Consider the following 19,747-nt stretch of genomic DNA (forward strand, 5'->3'; position numbering starts at 1 on the left):
CTCGCAACCACTGCGGGTGCCTGGCACCAGCCCCGATCATTCAGCACCATCAGCAGGTACGAGTGGTGGATGCAGGCCCCGACTGCCCCTTAGGGCTTCTCCACATCCCCCTAATTCTGAGAGGTGATCTGGGCAGCAGCCGCTGTTCACACCTGCTGATGGTGCCAGCCCTGTTCACACCCACTGCTGGCGCCGGCCCCAATTGCTCTGCGTCGTTAGCGGGTGCAAGCGGGGCCAGTGTTGTCAGTGTGTGGGAGTGGCAGCAGCAGGAGCAGGGCTGCTGGCAGACAGGGAACCAGGGGCTGTGGCAGGAGGAGCTGGCAGGGGCGTGGAGGATGGGCCAAGACCTGTCCCTGTGCCCACCGCAGCCTTGTAGCTCACAGTTCCTTTCAAGGTGCATGAATTCATGCACTGGGCCCCTAGTCTATATATATATATATAAAAGCCTAAGCGACCGAATGAACAGAAGAACGGTCACTATGACGCTCAATGACCACCAGGGGGCAGACATTCAATGAACAGAAGACCGGTCGCTATGACGCTCAATGACCACCAGGGGGCAGACATTCAATGGAAGAGCTGCCCCCTGGTGGTCAGTGCGCTCCCATCCCAGCAGCCCACTAGCCTGGTGGCAGCCACTCACTCCCTCAATAGTCCTGCAGGTCCAATCTCTGGAGAACAGGCCAGGCACCAATAGACTGGCGCTGCCAGCAGGATCCCAACAGTGCTGCTGGCCTCCTAGAAGTTGGTTTTGGGCACTGCGGCTGCTTCCCCTCCCTAGACTCTCTGCAAGGAAGAAATGATTTGAAAGCGGCCACCAGGTGCCTCCTAACAACTGGAGCGAACATCAGCAGGGCGGATCCGGATCCCAGGCTGGCAAGGGCGTCCCACCACCCCTCCAGAGGGCCGATCATGCCCCAGTCCTTTCCCCCTCCCCCCTGGCACAGGCACCAGACGCAGGGCTCACAGCTGGCGAGCACCGCTGAGGAGGTGGGAGCCTCTCCCGATCAGGACTGACCGGGCGTGAGGCCACGGCAGGTGCAGCAGGCTGGGATGAGTGGGAGTGGCAGGCAGGAGCAGCAGGCGGTATTGGACTGCTAGTATCGACCCGACCCCCGCAGGCCACCCCGAAGGACCCCACCTGTACACAAATTCATGCACTGGGCCTCAGGTGTATTATAATGGTAGAAACAGACCATATTCAATAAATATCCCTTCCAAAATTCTGAAGGGAAAGATTGGGTAGACTTTAAAAATTGCACCAAGAATTAACATTTTGAAAGACAAATAACGACACACAGATGGTTAAAATTACCTAGGAGACTTTCTTCAAGTCCTACGAGATTGTAGTGATGGGTGTTGCTCACTTTCCTGCTCTAGCAAACACACAGGTGCACTAACATCCTCAAATACATATTCTTCTATGTGCTTAGATAACACGGACACAAGAAAATAACCATTGGCATATTTGGTAATCCTGGCTTTGTTTATACGGCACTTCTATGGGGGAGGAGCAATCATTTGTGAGTCTTTTACAGAGACATTTTTCAGCTCATTCTGTGAGCAAATATGATGAGCTCAAGTCTCTAAGAAATTCAAGCCTGGAGAACTGGATAAATAAGTATAAATGAATTCATTTGACTGAGTGACATTTTCATTTAATTAAAGTAGAAAATCAGCTCTAAAATAAATGATTATCACTGACAAAGAAGCAGAAATAAGGCCCTTAATTAATAAATTTCTAATAGTTGTTCTGTGGACTGAGAAGACTCATTAGTGAAGCAGCACATCGGGGAGGGAAGGAGACGTCGGGGAGACAAGGAGAAAAGAAAGGGAGCGAAGAAGCACAAAAGATAATGCATATTTAAACTTTTAGAAACAGAAAGAAAATTAGAGACCATTTATTTATGCCTTAGTACATGTTAAATTCTGCCAGACCAAAACTGTTATAGTAAAACTCTTTGTGTAACAAAACAAATAGCCAAGTCTCAGGAGAGGATCCATTTAAAAACAACAACAACGAATTTAGGTCAATGAAATTTGCTCTGCTATTATTTCATTTTCCCCTCTTTTCCACAGTATGGTCTGAATTTTAGGGACACAAATGACAAAAGAAATATCAAATATCCTGATACTCAGAAGTAAGGATAAGTGCTGACATATATAGTTTACCGTAAACATGAATAATTTCATTTCTCTGATACAACTTGTATAAAAGTGAGCCTTCAGATGTATAAATCAAAGCCACAGCAGCTCTTACATAGCAGGCATTTGAAACCTTCGAGGTCAATTTTAATAATTTTCCGTGTACTCATTTATGCCAAATCAATTTCAATTAAATCAATTAAAATGGCAACTAGCAAAATGTCAAGTCATTGATCTAACAAGATTAAGATTACTCAGGATATTCGAGGGCATCGGGAAATCTAGACTGGCATCTCTGCCTCATTATGATGTCAAGTTGGGAGATAAAAAATTTGATTTCTCAGTGCCCCAATGTATCCGGTATGCAGGAGGTAGCTCAGCAAAACCACACACCTCCCATTCCCAGCAGCCCAAAATAATGGACAATGGAGAATAGAGAGTGATAACTGTGTGATAAGGAAGCTATTAAGAGACATCTTAATATTTACTGTGTTTTAATCTATCACCACAGGTTTGCCCAGTCTTGAGTTGACTTCTCTCCATCCTCACTTGCAACCACCCTCCTTCAGGCTGTTAGCATCTCCCACACAGATTAATGTGACAGCTTTCTAACCAGATATCTGGCCTGTGTCGTCCTGTTCCAGTGCATCCCCTTATCTTCTGTTATACAAATCTAATCAGGATAGTTTCTGGTTCACAGCCTTTCGGTGGCTCCCCACTGTCTTAAGGAACTTTAAATTCCTTAAGGAGAGTAGATGAACAGGCATTCACTTCACCACTGGGTACCTCCTTTACCCTTCCCGCCTCACTTTCTGCCTTCTCCCCTTCCTTCTCACTCACCCTTGACCCTCTAACCATACTAGCTAATCTTCCTCATATTTCTGGAATGCACCAAGCCCCCTCTTCAACCTTGGCCTCAGACCAGACTGTTCCCTTCAACTGGGACATTTTCCCTACCTGCCCCAGTTAATGCCTCATGCACACATTGCCTCTTTTAGATCTTAGTTTCCTGAGGGAGATTTCCCCTATCCCCCGAGTCATGGACGTCCCTCTGCTTATGCAATTTCCCAAGTATCATTAACATTCCTTTTCCCATCATTCACTATGTTACTATGCTTCCTTGCTCGATGAGCATCTTCCCCATTAAATTGCAAAATCCATGTACTTGAGAATCATGTCTCTCTTGCTTCCTGAATTTCAGCAAAACCAGTAAGGGCCTGACAGACAGCAGAAACTCAGTAAATATACCATTTTTTTAGTAAGTGTACTTTTATGGCACGTTAGACCTTTCCAAGGTTCCTATTGTCTTGGCAATTTTATATTTGGTAACTAAAGAAAAAATAAACACCCCCTGCTAACTATAGCATCTGGCTCAATTCAGAGCTCACTTACTCCTGAAAATATTCCTGATATACTAGTATTTCTTGTGGATTGGTTGCCATTCCTACATAATCCTAGAATTCTACATTTACCTTTGCTTTTCCTTGCATCTCTTTCACTTGACTTCAATAGCAAGGACTGTCTTGTTCATCCCTGTATCCCTAACTTACTAGTACAGTGCTGTGTATATGGTAGGGTCTCAATAAATGTTTTCTGGATGAATTACTGAATGAATGACTGTGTAATTACTCTTGTAAAGGGATAAACAAAAAGTGGGAGCCAAAGAATGGAGGGGTTATTTCTGAGAAGAACAGATTTTCATTCTTGGCTGGAGCACAAGACTGGGCCATTCACAGTGCAGTCCATGCCTGTGGTGCCTTCTGGAATGGTCATGTAGAAACCTGGATGCAAGGAGAGCCTTGAATATCTACACTGTGTAGAGCTTTACTCCAGGAACTGGGAATTAGTGGCCTCCCACAAAACAGGCCACAGAGAAAGCAGATAATATACAATACTAAGGCCCTGGCCGGTTTGGCTCAGCGGATAGAGCGTCGGCCTGGGGACTGAAGGGTCCCGGGTTCGGTTCTGGTCAAGGGCATGTACCCGGGTTGCAGGCACATCCCCAGTGGGGGGCATGCAAGAGGCAGCTGAATCGATGTTTCTAACTCTCTATCTCTCTCCCTCTCCCTTCCTCTCTGTAAAAAATCAATAAAATATATTTTAAAAAATATATACAATACTAGGGACAGACATTCTAAGGCACATGACATATTTCTCTATTTCTTCTCAGAAATGCCAAACCAGCTTAGTGTCTCCCTGAAAATGGCTGTGATTTTCTCTCTTCTAGTGCACATGCCATTGTCCAACTACAGTTGCCTTTCTAAAAAGCCCAAAAGAAGATTTGAATACCATACAGGCCAAACTACAGGGGTTAGACATACCCTGAAGCAATCAACCAATATCACTTGTGGAAAACCCATGTAAGTATCAGTCATTCAAGATCCTTCAAATCCACAGTCAAACCACAAGGTCAACGTGAAATAATGCAATCCCCTGGCCATCTTGAACAGTCCAAACAAGAGGCATCACATCGATAGCTTATTTCATCTATAACACTTAAATGCAAAGGGATCAAAGGTAAAGAAGGCTGAGGTTGGTGATTTCCGCAGAGGCAGACATGAAGTGTTTGGAGTCTTTGGGGTTCCCTAAGGTTACCCTCCACTATGTAAAAAATCCCATTAAACACTGAGTTCAGAAGTAATGTTAAGGATCACTGTTACTACTGATAGAACATGTCCAAATGAGGCAAATGTGCCAGACTTCTTCCACATGCTGGTTGGAGGGGCCATCAGCGGCACTCAGAACAGGCAGGTATTTATCATGAAGACTATAACAGTCAAGAAGCAAGGGTCCACCTCAAGGCCCACTTCAAACAAAACACCTAATAGATGGACCTTGAGAACATTGTGCTAAGTGAAAGTCAGAAAAAGCTACGTAAGAACTATATGATTTCACTCATATGTGGGATATAAAACTGAAACTTGTGAACACAAACAGCAGTGTGGTGATTGCCAGAGAGAAGGGGGTTCTAATATATGAGGTGACAGGAGAAGATGTGACTTTGTGTGGTGGGCACATGATGTAATATACAGATCTTGTAACATAGAAACCCACACCTGAAACCTAAATGTTCATGTTGACCAATGTCACCCCAATCAACTTTATAAATAAATATTTAAAAACCCAATTAAACAAAACACCTGAATGAACTGGCCATAATGAACTCTCAGAATGAAAATGAAATAGGAGTGGATACTAGCGAGGGTGCACGTGGCACAGTGCTAACTGCTGCTGATAAACTGACATGTGAGCTTAATAATACCCACAAAGACGTCTGTGTGTAGGATTCTAAATATAAAGCTCAGACTACAGAAAATTTTTCTAAAAGCTCAAGTACTTGAGCTTTCAGAGAAAGTTAGAAATATTCCTGGTCACAGAACTTGCACGACAGAGTGTGAAGATTTTTGAAATGTGTTGAGAGAAAGCTCAAAGGTAGCAGTCTGAGGAAATGCTATCTTGGATGCAACAGGGAAGAAACATTTGGTTGGCAAATCATAATGCAATAACACTGAATGAAGAAATGGTAATGAAAGCCCCAACTACAAGAAGAATAATATACAATAAGTCCTATAAAATTATTGATCTAACATCCTCATCTACCATGAGCTCCTGCACAATTAAATGGGTTTTGGAGAAAAAATTCACTTTATGTCACCTGAAAGTGTCTCTCAGAAGAGCACTTAAGAACTGAAAATATTAGGCAAAGCAAGTCAAGGCAAGTGGGTAGCTTACATATTTAAGGGCTCTTGCCAAAGGTATGTGTTATATTTAAGAGTCCTCACCATCATCTTTATTGATGGTGACACAACACAAAAAGATCATAGGGAATAAAAGAGGTTCTGGGTCATGTTGCTCATGGAGAAAGAGTATTCAAAATGGCCTTGTAGCTACTCTCTTTTTTTAATTACGAATTCATAAAAATTGATATTGCATCCACTGCTTTGAAAGGATTAAGTTGAAAATGAAATAGAGTCAGTAAACAGGACAAAAAGGGCAACATTAAATTAAAATCAGGAAAAAAAAAGAGGGACCACTCTCGGCTGGGTACTGTGCTAGGATGTAGGAGCACAAAGAAAAATCAGGAGACAACTAATGTTGTCTGTAGATGGCCTGCAGGGAAGATGGAGAGACACTGTGTCCCTGTGCCTTTGCGGGCTCCTCCTTCTGCCTCATGCCAGCCCTTGCCCATCTGTTCAAACTTTTATCCTTCAAGATCAAGTTCATATATTATACCTTTGGCAAGTCTTTCTTTATCCCCCCCAACTAGTGGCCTGGTGCATGAATTCGTGCACACTGAAAGGAAATTAATTAGAAGAAATATTTTAATATTGCTATTCACCCTTCCTCTATAATACAAGTGTCAACCAAATTCACGATTGACAATGACAGATTGAAACACATGCGTGTGATTGGTGCCAGTGAGAGCTTTATATATATTGCACATGCGCGAGTCAACTTAGCCTTTTATAGATATAGAATAAACTTGCTTAGTTTGACCTGCTTTCTAATTTAGCTAAAATTTTTCCAGCCAAGTGAAGCACCCCAACTTCTCTTTCAGGTAATTGTCAGCAACACAGGTAAATATCAACACAAAGCAGATTATTATTATTATTATTATTTAATATATTTTCATTGATTTCAGAGAGGAAGGGAGAGGGAGAGAGAGACAGAAACATCAATGAGAGAGAATCATTGACAGGATGTCTCCTGCATGCCCCTCGCTGGGGATCAAGCCCACACCCCGAGCATGTGCCCTTGACCAGAATCGAACCTGGGACCCTTCAGTCTGCAGGCTGACACTCTATTCACTGAGCCAAACTGGCTAGGGCCAAAGCAGATTATTATTGTAGATCACGCAGGGAGAACAAAGGGTAAAATATTTAACTGCAGTGCTGTTTGACTATACTCTGCACAGTGAGAAAACCTGAAGTCATTTTCAAGGTCCGCCATTTCTTACTTCTTTTCAGTCAGGTCAAGTTTCTAAGCTTTCTAAATCTCTGTTTTCTGGCTAATGAAAAGAAAATAGGATTCCACTGAGTTTCCTATCTACCTACTCCTGGACTTCTGTGAGGATCAAATGAGATGAAGCACGGGAAAAAGCTTTATAGACATTTTGTTAAAGTGTGAAATGTTTCCACCTGGCTATAAAGCAAGTTGTGTTCCTGGGTTGAAGAAACTGCAAGGAGAGTAGTCGCTAGGGAGAGGAAGCCGGGAGTTGCTACATGATGTCGTTACCTGGACAGACACTTAGCATATTATCCTTTTATATATAGATTCCCAGGTGATGCTATGCTCCAGCTCTGTACATCTCTGCATCTCTGCAATGGCATACATATCCTATCCTCATTGTTAGACTGGTTACTCCTTTTTATCCCTAGTATCCACCACAGAGCCTGCACTCATCAGATGGAAAAACAAAAGGACACTGTGTAATGGCAACATTATTAGCATGAACAACGTGCTTAGTAATGCAGAAGAGGGAATGACTGGTTTTGCATGAGAGAAGGTGTAGGTTTCTCAAAAGAAGTGCTGTCTCGTAAAGGCCAGGTCCTTTTGTGAGCTTTATTCTATCATACTCATAAGAACTATGTGAAATAGAGCCTCTCCCCACTTTACAATCGAGAAATCTTAATCTCTGATAAGTGACTTGGCCAAAGTTAATACATCTATAAAATGCCCAGAATGGCTTTCTATGGAATGCTAATGAGTTTGGATTTTATTCTGTAGGCAACTGGGAGATATCAAATGGTTTAAGGAGGAAAATAATGTGGTCAGAAATATATTTAAATTAACTCTGGCAATATAAGTAGAAAGTTAATTAAAGGAGAATGAATGGGTCAGGGCAGAGACTAGAGGTCAAATAATAATTAGTAGGTTATTCTATGGATTATGAAGGAGCTAACGAGGAATGAATTAATACAGTGGCAAGGATGATGATGAATCAAGAAAAGATTGGAAACCCATTTTACAAGAAGAATTCAGAGGATTTAGTCACTGCTTACTCTAATGGTAAAGGGAAATGAGTAATCACCAGTGACTCTGAGCTTCTATATTAGGTTATGGCATTATTAACCTCAAGAAGAAATATGGGGGAAGAAAGGCCAGGGAGATAGTGAGAAAAACAATGGGGTTAACATTGGGTATTTTTAAGATGGCAGTGGATTATTTAGGGGAGATTTAAATGAGGCACTGAAGTTTCAGAGAAGTCTAAGATGTATTTGAGAGTCACTATGAAGTAGGGGATGGTTAAAGCAATGGGAGTAGATGGGATTCCCCAGAGACCATGAAAAAATGAGAAGAGTTAAGAAGACCCATTGACAGGGAACATTGAGGTTTGGGGAGTGGCAAGGAAAGGCAGACTGCCACCAACTTCAGGAGACATTAGAAAGAGAAGAGGGGAACCAAGAGGGTAATTATCATATTCATGAAAACAGGTAAGTACCAAGGAGGAATAGTTCAACGTAACCCAACGATAAGACAGAAGAACTGAATATGACAAGAACTGAGATGTGAACACCAGATTTGTCACACCAGTAGCACAACTAAATAAAATACAAGAAGCTGGAAAATTCAAGTGGTGTAATTTGAGAGACACTAGAAAAGGCCATCAGGCATACTTCCATATGCATAGAAGGGAATCCAATTGGCTCATGATTTCTTCCCTAGGAGCTGGAAATATTATGAGATTTTCTTCCTCAGAAGAGAGACAACAGAAGTATCTCTCAATGGCATTTGAGGAAAGCCATATCCTATTACCTGTACAAACATGCTAAGAAAACTTTAATCAAATTAATAAGTAAACTACATATGTCTGACCTGAACTTATTTTGAGACAATGGACTAGAAACTCCAGGAAAACAGGGGCTTAATGTAGTGATGCCTCCAAGAAGTGTGAGATGGGCTTTCTACAAAGGTACAGTAATTTTCAGAAAACCTCCAATACAAACTTTAATACATATGTATTAAAGCCACTCTCTAATACTATTAATCTACTTTTCTTATTCTAAGAATACTGGCCTGGCAGGTTTGTTTTTCTTTTTGAAGCTAAACATATATGTATGATACAACCTAGCAATCCCACCTCTAGGTATTTACCCAATGAAGTAAAAACTGATTTTATATAAAACCTGTATGTGAATACTTATATCAGCTTTATTAGTACTTGCCCAAACTGGATCCAACCCACATGTCTCTCAACAGGAAAATGGATACACAAATTGTGGCATATCCATCCAATGGGATACTAAGCAAGGAAAACGAATGAACCAGTGGTATACACCACAGTATTGATACATCTCAATGCATTGTAGTAAGTGAAAGAAGCCAGAATCTATGATTCTACTCACATAACATTCTAAAAAGGGAAAAGCTAAAGGACCAGAAAAACATATCAGTGGTTGCCAGAAGTTGGGAGTAACGAGAGAGGTTGACAACAAAGGGGTAACAAGGAGAGTATTTTTTGAAGTATGGAACTTTTATATCTTGACTGTGGTGGTGGTTCTGCAACTGTTTGCATTTGTCAAAAGTTGCAGAACTGTGTACTAAAAATGAAAACTTTACCATATGTAAGTTATACTTGAAAATAGTCAGAGCCCAGCCGGTGTGCTTAGTGGTTAAGTGCCGACCCAGGAACCAAGAGATTGCTGGTTCGATTGTCAGTCAGGGCACATGCCTGGGTGGTGGGCTTAATCCTTAGTAGGGGCCATGCAGGAGGCAGCTGATTGATGATGTTCCTCTCTCATTGACATTTCTATCTCTCTAGCCCTCTCCCTTCCTCTCTCTCTCTCTCTAAAAAAATACATATTTAAAAACAAACAAACAAGCAAAAACAGTGAGGAGAAGAATACTCGTCTGGGAATTAGGAGACCTTGTATCTAGTCTCAGTTATGCCACTAACTAGCTGTGTAACCATGGATTATCCTCTAATCCTCTTTGGATCTTGGTGATCAAATCTGCAAAACAAGATTGGTAAATTTCTCAGAGTCTATTGCCATGTTTTATAAAGACGTCCTTCTTTAAGTTAGGTGGTAGACCAGATGGCCTATTTCAATTCAAACGAACTACCTCAGTTGCTGAGTTATCATTGCGGGGGTGACTGGACTAAAATACCCAATCTGTGCACATGGTTCTGAAAGTCTTCTTGGATTGGAAAGTGGTATTTCTAATTTGTGTTGTTTTAAAAGATGGAGCTTCGGGAAAGTCCATCTGGTCAGGCAATTCGCAATTAAAATTTGACACATATATTTGGACAATGTGGGAAAAGTCTTTTGGGAAACACTAATGTTTAATGAGTTATAACTGGCCTCAGTAAACAATCATGCTCTTCTATTTTTTCATTTTGTAGGCACTAATTAAAAAGGCATTTGAAGATGGATGTTTTTACTACCTTCATCTGCTTTATCCTCCAGTGGGAACACTGCTTTCTACTGCATGAATTTACTGAAGGCTCATAATTGCTGTTACATTTTTACACTATCCATGAATTTGTAGACAAGGCAGACATTGAAAAGGAGCCAGGAGTGGCTCTATCCGGGTTGAAGAAAGCATTTATAGCTCAAAAGGGAAGATACTAAGTATAAAAAAAATAATAATCTTGATGAAAATAAGATCAAACATTGTAAAGTAGAGGCCCACAAACCATGACTAGCAATTATGCTTGTAAATAATGTTTTATTGGGACACTGCTATGAACAATTCATTTAGGATTGCCTGTGGTTATTTTTGCACAGTATGACCCTCAAAAACTAAAATACTTACTGGCCTTTTACACAGAAAAGGTGCCAACACACTTTCATAGAATATGCCCTGAACTATGCTATATGGCTTCTGCATACCATCTCACTTAATCATCTTAGCACCACCATGAAATAGGAATTATTCTTCCCACTTGACACATCAGAGGTGGTGAAATGTAATGAATAAAGATTTCATGTGGAGTCAGACAGACCTGCACTATGCTTTTTACTAGTTGTCTGACTTTGGGTTTATTACTTAAATTCTCCAACCTCAGTTTCTCCATGTGTAAATTGGGGCCAACACCAATACTGAGTAGGAGTCAATGTGACAATTAGTGCAATGCTTTGTCTATTGTATGCATCTAACACTCATTAGCTATATGAGAAAAGCTTTCAGTATCCCTGGGGTGTTTTTCTTCCTAGAGATATTGTCCATTAATAAAACACTAATGATGCCCATCATATGGTTGGTTACGGATTAATTTGAAGGATCCCAAAATAGTCTGCACCACTGTTCTGTGTTACATAAGGCACCTTTTCCTCGGTCTCTCATGAATCAAGCCAAAGGAAAGGATAATAACGATGTTTCCAGCTCTGCACTGCATTTCCCAAGAGAAAATTGAAGGTGCCCTAACAGGGCGAACTTTCCTACAAGCAAGCCCACCAGATCGACATCCCCACGGCGCCACTGATGGGACACAGAAGACCAAAAGGCTGCCCGGGAGAAGGAACTGCTTCAAAGGCACCAAAGGAGACAACATTAAAGCAGGGCCAAACATTGTTTATGTTGCTGGCAAATGTCACGTAGTTACAGGGCCATGGCGAATAAAGGCAGGGAAACCAGAGGCCAGAATTTCAGTGGAAAGGCAGCTGACTTTAGATGATGAGCTGGTTCAGGAATTTCAGTCAGGATGCCTTAATAGTGCCTGTAAACAGATAAATTCACTGTGCATCCACGGTGTTTAAAATGCCTTATAGTTCTTGTCTTTTGGTCAGCATCCAGAAGGAGCAGAGCAGGTAAAAGGACACAGCCTTCATCTTCCTTGAGCTCAGGTAACTCCCATTGGCTGGGACCAGCTTTCTCAGTCCATTTCTGTCTATCTTGGTCCTATTACTGTCCTGGGGCTCCTGGCCAACTCGGTGAAAATGACTGGTGTAGAATTAACAGCTTAAGGCAAGTTTTAAAACAGCAACCAAAAGCTGGAAAAGTAGGCTTAATTATCTATTATTTCATTTCCTCTAGAAACATGGTAAAATGAGCTTTCAGATGGGTGTATCTTTTCTGGAGGTCTGATTATAAACGGATGCAATTAATTTGGTGTGTGTGTGTGTGTGTGTGTGTGTGTGTGTGTGTGTGTAATTTCTACATTCAAAACAATGATGTTTCCCTGAGAGAAAATATTTAGAGTTTATTCATTCATTTCATTATGGAGTTGATCTCCAAGTTTGTGGCAGGTTCTTTTGAATGTCTCCAGTGGTGGCCAGACTTCCCCCTTTGAGGAGGGGGTTCCTCTTTGGAAATGGCAGCCAACTATTTAGCTCCAGATCTTGTAAATAAAGTGGGTAATTAAGCATGGTGAAACATGGTGGGTCAAAAATAAAACTTGGAGAAAAGCAAATAATCCAATTAAAAAATAAGCAAAGAATCCGAATAGATGTTTTTCCAAAGAACATATACAAATGGTCAACGAGCACATGAAAATGTGCTCAACATCGTTAGCCATCAGGGAAATGCAAATCAAAACCACAATGAGATACCACTTCACACACATCAGAATGGTTATGATAAAAAAAAGACAATAACAAATGTTGGCAAGGATGTAGAGAAATTGGAACCCTCATACATTGCTTGTGGAAACGTAAAATGATACAGCTGCTTTGGAAAACAGTCTGGCAGCTCCTTAAATGGTTACATATGGAGTTATCATATGACTCAACAATTCTACTCTGAGGAATATACCCAAGAGAAATGAAAACAGGTCCACACAAAACTTGAGCACAAATGTTGAAAATAGAATTTTTGATAATAGCCAAGATTCAGAAACAAAACAAATGTCCATCAATTAATGTATGGATAAATAAAATGTTACACTCTTGCAATGGAATATTATTTGGGAATAAAAAGAGATAAAATTTGGCACTTGCTTACAACATGGGTGAACTTGAACAACATTATCCTAAGTGAAAGTAGCCAATCACCAATGACCACATATTGAATAATTCCAATTATAGAAAATGTACAGAATAGGCAAATATACAGGAAGTAGATAAGCGGTAGTCAAGTTTTGGTGGTTGGGTGTGGGGGGGTGGCTGGGTGTTGGGAGGACATGGAGAGTGACTTTTAATGGGTAATTTTTCTCTCTCTTTTTCTTAGAATGAGGTAACATTGATTTATAACATTATATATGTTTCAGGTATATAACATTATAATCCAATATCTGTATAATATTCTACAGCGTGTTCACCACCAAAAGTCCAATTTCCATACTTCCATAGCAAACCTAGACCCAAAATATTTTAAGGAGCCCCAGCTGTCTTTAGAACTTCTGTTATCAGTCAACAAAACAAAATAAAACAAAAACAAATTTTTTGCTTTATGTTTTTCTAAAAAACATCTTTTCAATAAGGCTATGGATTTTCTAAAGGCTGCCTAACATAGAATGAGTTTGAACATTAACATGTAAAGGACAAGCAATAAAAACAGTATTATGAGTGCAGACAAAATATCCAAGAGCTGGAGAATGTGACCTCTTCTAAGGGGAATAGAAGGCAAGGATTCAAAATGCACAGCTTTTGAAAGCTAAAGAAAATGACAACAACTGAATTGAAAAGGCTGAACTTAGCATTACCTTCCCAGAACACAAACATATATTTAGCTTAATAGACTTGAGTACTATCTCAGGAAAAATCTTATATATTATGCATCTAGGGCGATGAAAGCTGTAGAAAATGATTTTGCAAAGCAAACACACTGCAGGCTGACAGTAGCAGAGATAAAAAAACAAGTCCGAGGCACACATAATAAATTTAGGTCTCATTTCTTATATATCATCACAGGAGGAAAACAAAAGAGTGGAGGAAACCTCAGACACCAAATTGAAGCTTTAAAAAATGCGTGTGTTTTTTTCTGATTATAACTGTAAAATGGATTTATACTAGAACATTTGAAATATACAGAAAAATATAAAGAAAAACATTAAAATTACCCACAATCCCACCACCCAGAGAGAACCATTATCAAAATATTGGCATGTTCATTTGCATCCCTTTTTCTATGTACATATAAAAATGTAATTTTTTAATAAAATTGGGCTCTCGTTTAAAGAAAATTTTATATATGGCCTCCCTGCTACCCCACTTCCTATTAGTTCTTTGACTACACTCTCATGTTGTTATATATTCTTTGAAGGTATAATGTGAATGATCCATTATACTGGATCTTATGAATTTAAACAGAATTATTTTATCCTTTCCGTATTACTGGACCTCTAGGTGGTTTCTAATTTTTCAGTTTCATAAATAGCACTGCATTGGACTTTCTTGTGATGAATCTCTATTTACTTTTTAGCAGCAACTTAAATGTATATCAATGTGTCAAATTCAAATTTAAATCACTCAATGTACCCATACATTTACTATGGAAGTCTCTGGAGACAAGTACAAATAATGCATAACAAATAAACAATACTATTTTCAGACCACTCAAAGTCTCTATTTATCCTTCTGGGCAGTCATCTTTCAGGCAGTGCATTAGTTCCTCTAGGCAAATGGAGTATGTCACTGGGCTAATCTAAATGTAATAACGTGAAACTTGGCTGACCCAGATTTCCCCAATATCAGTATGCATGTGATTACAATATTCTAAAGATTGAAAAATACCCAAGACTCTCAAAAATACATACCTTATTATCCTTTCATTTAAAACAATATACAATGGGCATTAAAATGAAATAAATAAAAGGTTATAGCCAATGGAGGTTGATAGCAACCAACTCTTATCTAGACATACAAGTTCCATACAGTGTCACTTAAGGTTTTCTTCACATTCCAGCTTTATGCTGTCACTTCCAGTTATAGAACTCTTAAGTGCTCTCAACATATTGAAGTTATTAATGGTTCTTGTTTAGAATTATATGGACTTAACATTCCAGTTTTAAATTCCTTGTAGTCTATTTTTTTAAATGGTTCTATTTTCAAGATTCTAAATAGGGTTCTCACAAACACTACAGTGTGTGTGTGTGTGTGTGTGTGTGTATACATATAGACACATACCTGTAAAATGTTTTTCTCCCTTTAGTCAGTGAAGGGCAAAGTAAAATGTAACACAACAAAAATCCCACTTACATCACTGGACATATGAACTATGAAATCACTCAAATTCCAAGGCTCTCTCAGACTAAGATAGCCTGGGCTGCCCTATAAGTTGTGTGGACTGTGTATACTGTACAACTCTAGGGAGTGCAACCGTACCCTGATCTCTGTGATGGGTACTCTCTGGGGTGGTGCGGTGCACAACCTACATAGTAGTATGTGATGACCTTGAAATTAGCTAAGGCAATACTGTTCACCCATCCATTACTTATTTGTGCTTCCTTCCCCCATAGTGAGTTATGAAAAAGATAAGTTTGAGGTGGGAAGTGGCCTTTAAATCTATATACTTTTTAAATAAAGAAAATGCTGCAAAAACAAAACAGAAACAAAAACAATGACCGTTTCTCCCTGGCTCTTCTTTATCCCTCCCAGCTCCCCTTCCATCCACCCACTAGGAAGAGCGGGGTACCTTGTGTGAGTAACTGTAGGTTTCTGACTTCTTCCCGCACCTTCAGCTGGAGCACCTGTTGCAAGATGTGCTGCCGGAGGTTTTCCTGGGCAATCCCCATTCGCTCAAGCTTTTTGTCAGTAAGTCTCAGCAAAGCTCGCCCTGCAGGGGTTCAGGAAATACAAGGAGAAGCACATAATCAAGGGCTGGAGAAGGATTTCCATCTTAGTCTTGGCTAATTCTTCACACCAGAAGTTTCCATCTAAACACAGACTCTTCAGAATACAGGATCCCCCAGGACTCTGGTGACAGGAATGGATAATCCGGATGAAAAAAACCTCGCACATTAAAAAAAAAAGAAGCCACATTTTTAAAAAACATATTTTTATTAATTTCAGAGAGGAAGAGAGAGGGAGAGAGAGATAGAAACATCAATGATGAGAGAGAATCATCAATAGGCCGCCTCTTACACGCCCGACACCGGGGATAGGATTTCCATCTTAGTCTTGGCTAATTCTTCACACCAGAAGTTTCCATCTAAACACAGACTCTTCAGAATACAGGATCCTCCATGACTCTGGTGACAGGAATGGATAATCTGGATGAAAAAAAATCCGCACATTAAAAAAAAAGAAGCCACATTTTAAAAAAACATATTTTTATTAATTTCAGAGAGGAAGAGAGAGGGAGAGAGAGATAGAAACATCAATGATGAGAGAGAATCATCAATAGGCCGCCTCTTACATGCCCGACACCGGGGATCGATCAAGCCTGCAATCTGACCAAGAATCGAAAACCATGACCTCCTGGTTCATAGGTCGACGCTCAACCACTGAGCCATGCTGGCTGGGCCAGAAGCCCAATTTTTATCTAATATTGGCAATCCCCAACTGACCCACGCATTGAATGAAATGAAACAGCAACATTTTAACCTGGGTATTTGGGTCACAGACTGCAGGTTTCCATAGAAACGGCTGTTCGCTGGATGATGGGTTCTGAGGCTGGCCCACAGGAGCCCATGTTACTGCCAACTCAGCTGAAGACCTGGATGCTGTAACTGTGGTTAGAGAGAAACTCCAAGATGTTTAATGCAGGTTACAATAACGTTTCGGTGAAATGTGTATTTAGAGTTCCAGTTTTAATCTGCAGCATGAGCTCCCTTGCTGCACCCCTGGTGCTGGGCCAGGTTCCACGTCCAGCTGGTGGGAGCTAAGGCTTCCTCCCAATCATTGGCCTAAGGGGTGAGAGTGAGATGGGGAGGGGGAGTGAGAGCTTCCACACGTTTAGTGCAGGTTACAATAACGTTTCGGTGAAATATGTATTTAGAGTTCCAGTTTTAATCTGCAGCATGAGTTCCCTTGCTGCACCTCTGGTGCTGGGCTAGGTTTCCACGTCCAGCTGGTGGGAGCTAAGGCTTCCTCCCAATCATTGGCCTAAGGGGTGAGAGTGAGATGGGGAGGGGGAGTGAGAGCTTCCACAGACTGCAAAATAAGGAGCCTCGGGGTGAGCATGCCTGCAGTGTGTAGGCACCCTGGACCCTAGGTAGCCCTGCATGGCTTCCTTTCAGCCTCTTTCTCTCCCTGGACGGTCAGGTGCTTCTGCTGTTACTTTGGTCTCCATCAAATTCTCCCCTCTCTGTGCTTGCCTTGAAATAAGCATAGGTCTATTGTGAGAGCTGAGAGCAAGAAATACAGAGAATGAATGTTGTTAAAGGCCCACAGCACCACCCTGCAGATCTCTCCTCGACTGAGGAAGAGGCAACTATGTGTAATCAATGGTAATAATGAATGTTGTTAAAGGCCCACAGCACCACCCTGTGCGCTTCCCCCCTATACCCCCAGTCATCACACTGCAGATCTCTCCTCGACTGAGGAAGAGGCAACTATGTGTAATCAATGGTAAGTCTTTGGGGATCACAGCATATACATTTCAGAAGATAAATGGTTTACCTCTTTAAAAAGGAAACAAAATAGCCAGAAGATGGGGTTAATGGGCACACTGAGAATCTTATGGACAAAATCTGATTCACTATTTTCTTTGGATCGTTTCTATAGTGCCACCCATGTCCGAGATTCTGAAAAATCCTTACAATAATTAGATCACTTCCAGGAGCCAATGTCCCATTGATCTCCTATCCCACCCCCTATGTTGACCACACACTAAGAGTATCCCAATTAAGTGAGTTGCTGCTTTAGATCAGGAGTGATAGGTAGTCAATTGCATCCTTTTTTTTTTGCAATTTATATTGTCATATTTTGTTGCTTATCATAAAAATCCAACTGCTAATTCAACAAACATTTATTGAGCATTTACTATGTCCCAGGTTAACTCGGTGTGCTCTGCTGTCCACTGCCTACACAGGAAGAAATGCGGGAGGGAAAAGTCAACTCAATCTCAAGAGAGCAGCACCAACTAAATTTCCTGAGACCCTAAACCACAATGCAGGTGATCTAGGCTGCTGGGCCATTCATAGATGCCTAGATTCCTGGAGTTGAAAGAAGCTTCAAGTCCTTCGCATGGATTGTATTCCTGGCCTTTTACTTCTTTTCTTTTTCAAATCAAAACAGGAAGTGATGGTGCCTTGGACTCAGGTGGAGGTGAAGAAGTAGAAAGAAGTAGTAGAATTCTGGGTATATTTTGAATGACATTGGGATGTTTAGAGGTGGGGTATGAAGGAAAAACAGACATCAGAAATGGCTCAGGTTGTCCACCTGAGCCCCCAGTGGCAGGGGGCACCATTTCAGCACAGGAGTCACTGCTCCAAAGAAGGATGTGTGGGAGGGAGGAAATCCCATTAGTGTTTCTGCTATTTTTTTTTCTTTTGAGAACACTTCAGATCTGGAGAAATGATGAAAAGGATAGAATTAAACAAGGGAGGACAATCAGAATATTCTCTCTTTCCCAGAGTGGTTTTTTTCCCCTTCTAATATGTTTTTATCGATTCTAGAGAGAGGAAGGGAGAGGGGGAGAGAGAAACATTGATGAGAGATAAACATCAATTAGCTGCCTCCTGCACATCCTTCACCAGGCATCAAGCCTGCAACCTGGGCATGTGCTTTGACTGGGAATTGAACTGGTGACCTCCGGTGCATAGGATGATGTCCAATCAACTGAACCACACAGGTGAGGGCATCCCCATAGTATTTTCATTCCTTCAGCATTCTACTCAAAGCCCAGAGTTCTGAGTTGAAGGGGTAGCATAGGCATAACCTGGTGGAATGTAGAGAAATAAGAAGAGTCTGTCATGAGCCAAGCTCTCTTGGCCCCAAGAGAGTTCTTGTGTGCTAAAAATATTTCCCAGGACTCTTTATAGAAGTTCAAGCCAGGGAATATTCTGTGAGGAAGTTCACCCAGCAGAGACATGGATCTGATGCCCTGCTAACAATCTTGGAAAATTATAATTTTGCTGCAACTGAAGCTTGAGTACATATATCTAAGCTTCACTGTGTGTGACTCACCCCACTGCCAGCTCCACTAGAATAAGTACTTTTCCTGTCAGATGTCCTATTGTCCCAGGTCCCCTATTGTTGCCTACGGCTGGCACAGAGTAATGCTCAAGAAATATTTATTAAATGAATATACTTGCTGCTAAAATGAATGTTGTCTTGGTTACTCATAAACTGATGACCTCAAGGTCATTAAATTACTGTCTTTTCTGATGCAAGGTACTCCGTTGGAAACTGACTCTTAGATAGGAAAACAACAATGAGAAACTGGACGTCGTAGAGGGAGGAAGCTGCGTTGTGTTGGTGGCAACCACAGAAGACACGTGCCAAGTAAAGAAATAGAGAACTTGAGACTAAACGAGTGCTCCACCTTTCTGCAGCAGGCTTAACGAAAGACACGTGTCTTGTTCTGTTTTGGAACAGGCATCAAGTGCTACTACAAGCCTTGCTGGATAGATGGGCAGGGAGAACAGGTGAGAAACAATTGACTCAGAGGGCAGTGCCTTCATTTCCTCTGGTTGCCATAACAAATTACAAACATGGCGGCTTAAAACAACAGATGTTTATTCCATAGAGTTCTGGAAGCCAGAGCTCAACATCAGTTTCATTGGGCTGAAATCAAGGTGTTGGCGGTGCCACACTCCCCCTGGAGGCTGTAGGGA

The 19,747-nt window shown here is 41.1% G+C and overlaps 1 protein-coding gene across 5 annotated transcripts in view; it reads right to left on the bottom strand.

The window, feature by feature from the left end:
- The window catches only part of SAMD12 (sterile alpha motif domain containing 12), a 347,492-nt gene that overhangs the window by 140,550 nt on the left and 187,195 nt on the right, over positions 1-19,747 (bottom strand). For all 5 annotated transcript variants that reach the window (XM_014533047.1, XM_005885853.2, XM_014533045.1 and 2 more), the window contains exon 4: positions 15,661-15,801. In XM_014533047.1, the coding sequence (XP_014388533.1) occupies positions 15,661-15,801 (141 nt within the window). The remainder of the gene's footprint in view (positions 1-15,660; positions 15,802-19,747) is intronic.

The sequence above is a fragment of the Myotis brandtii genome, unplaced genomic scaffold, assembly GCF_000412655.1.
Source record: "Myotis brandtii unplaced genomic scaffold, ASM41265v1 scaffold931, whole genome shotgun sequence".
Lineage (NCBI taxonomy): Eukaryota > Metazoa > Chordata > Mammalia > Chiroptera > Vespertilionidae > Myotis > Myotis brandtii.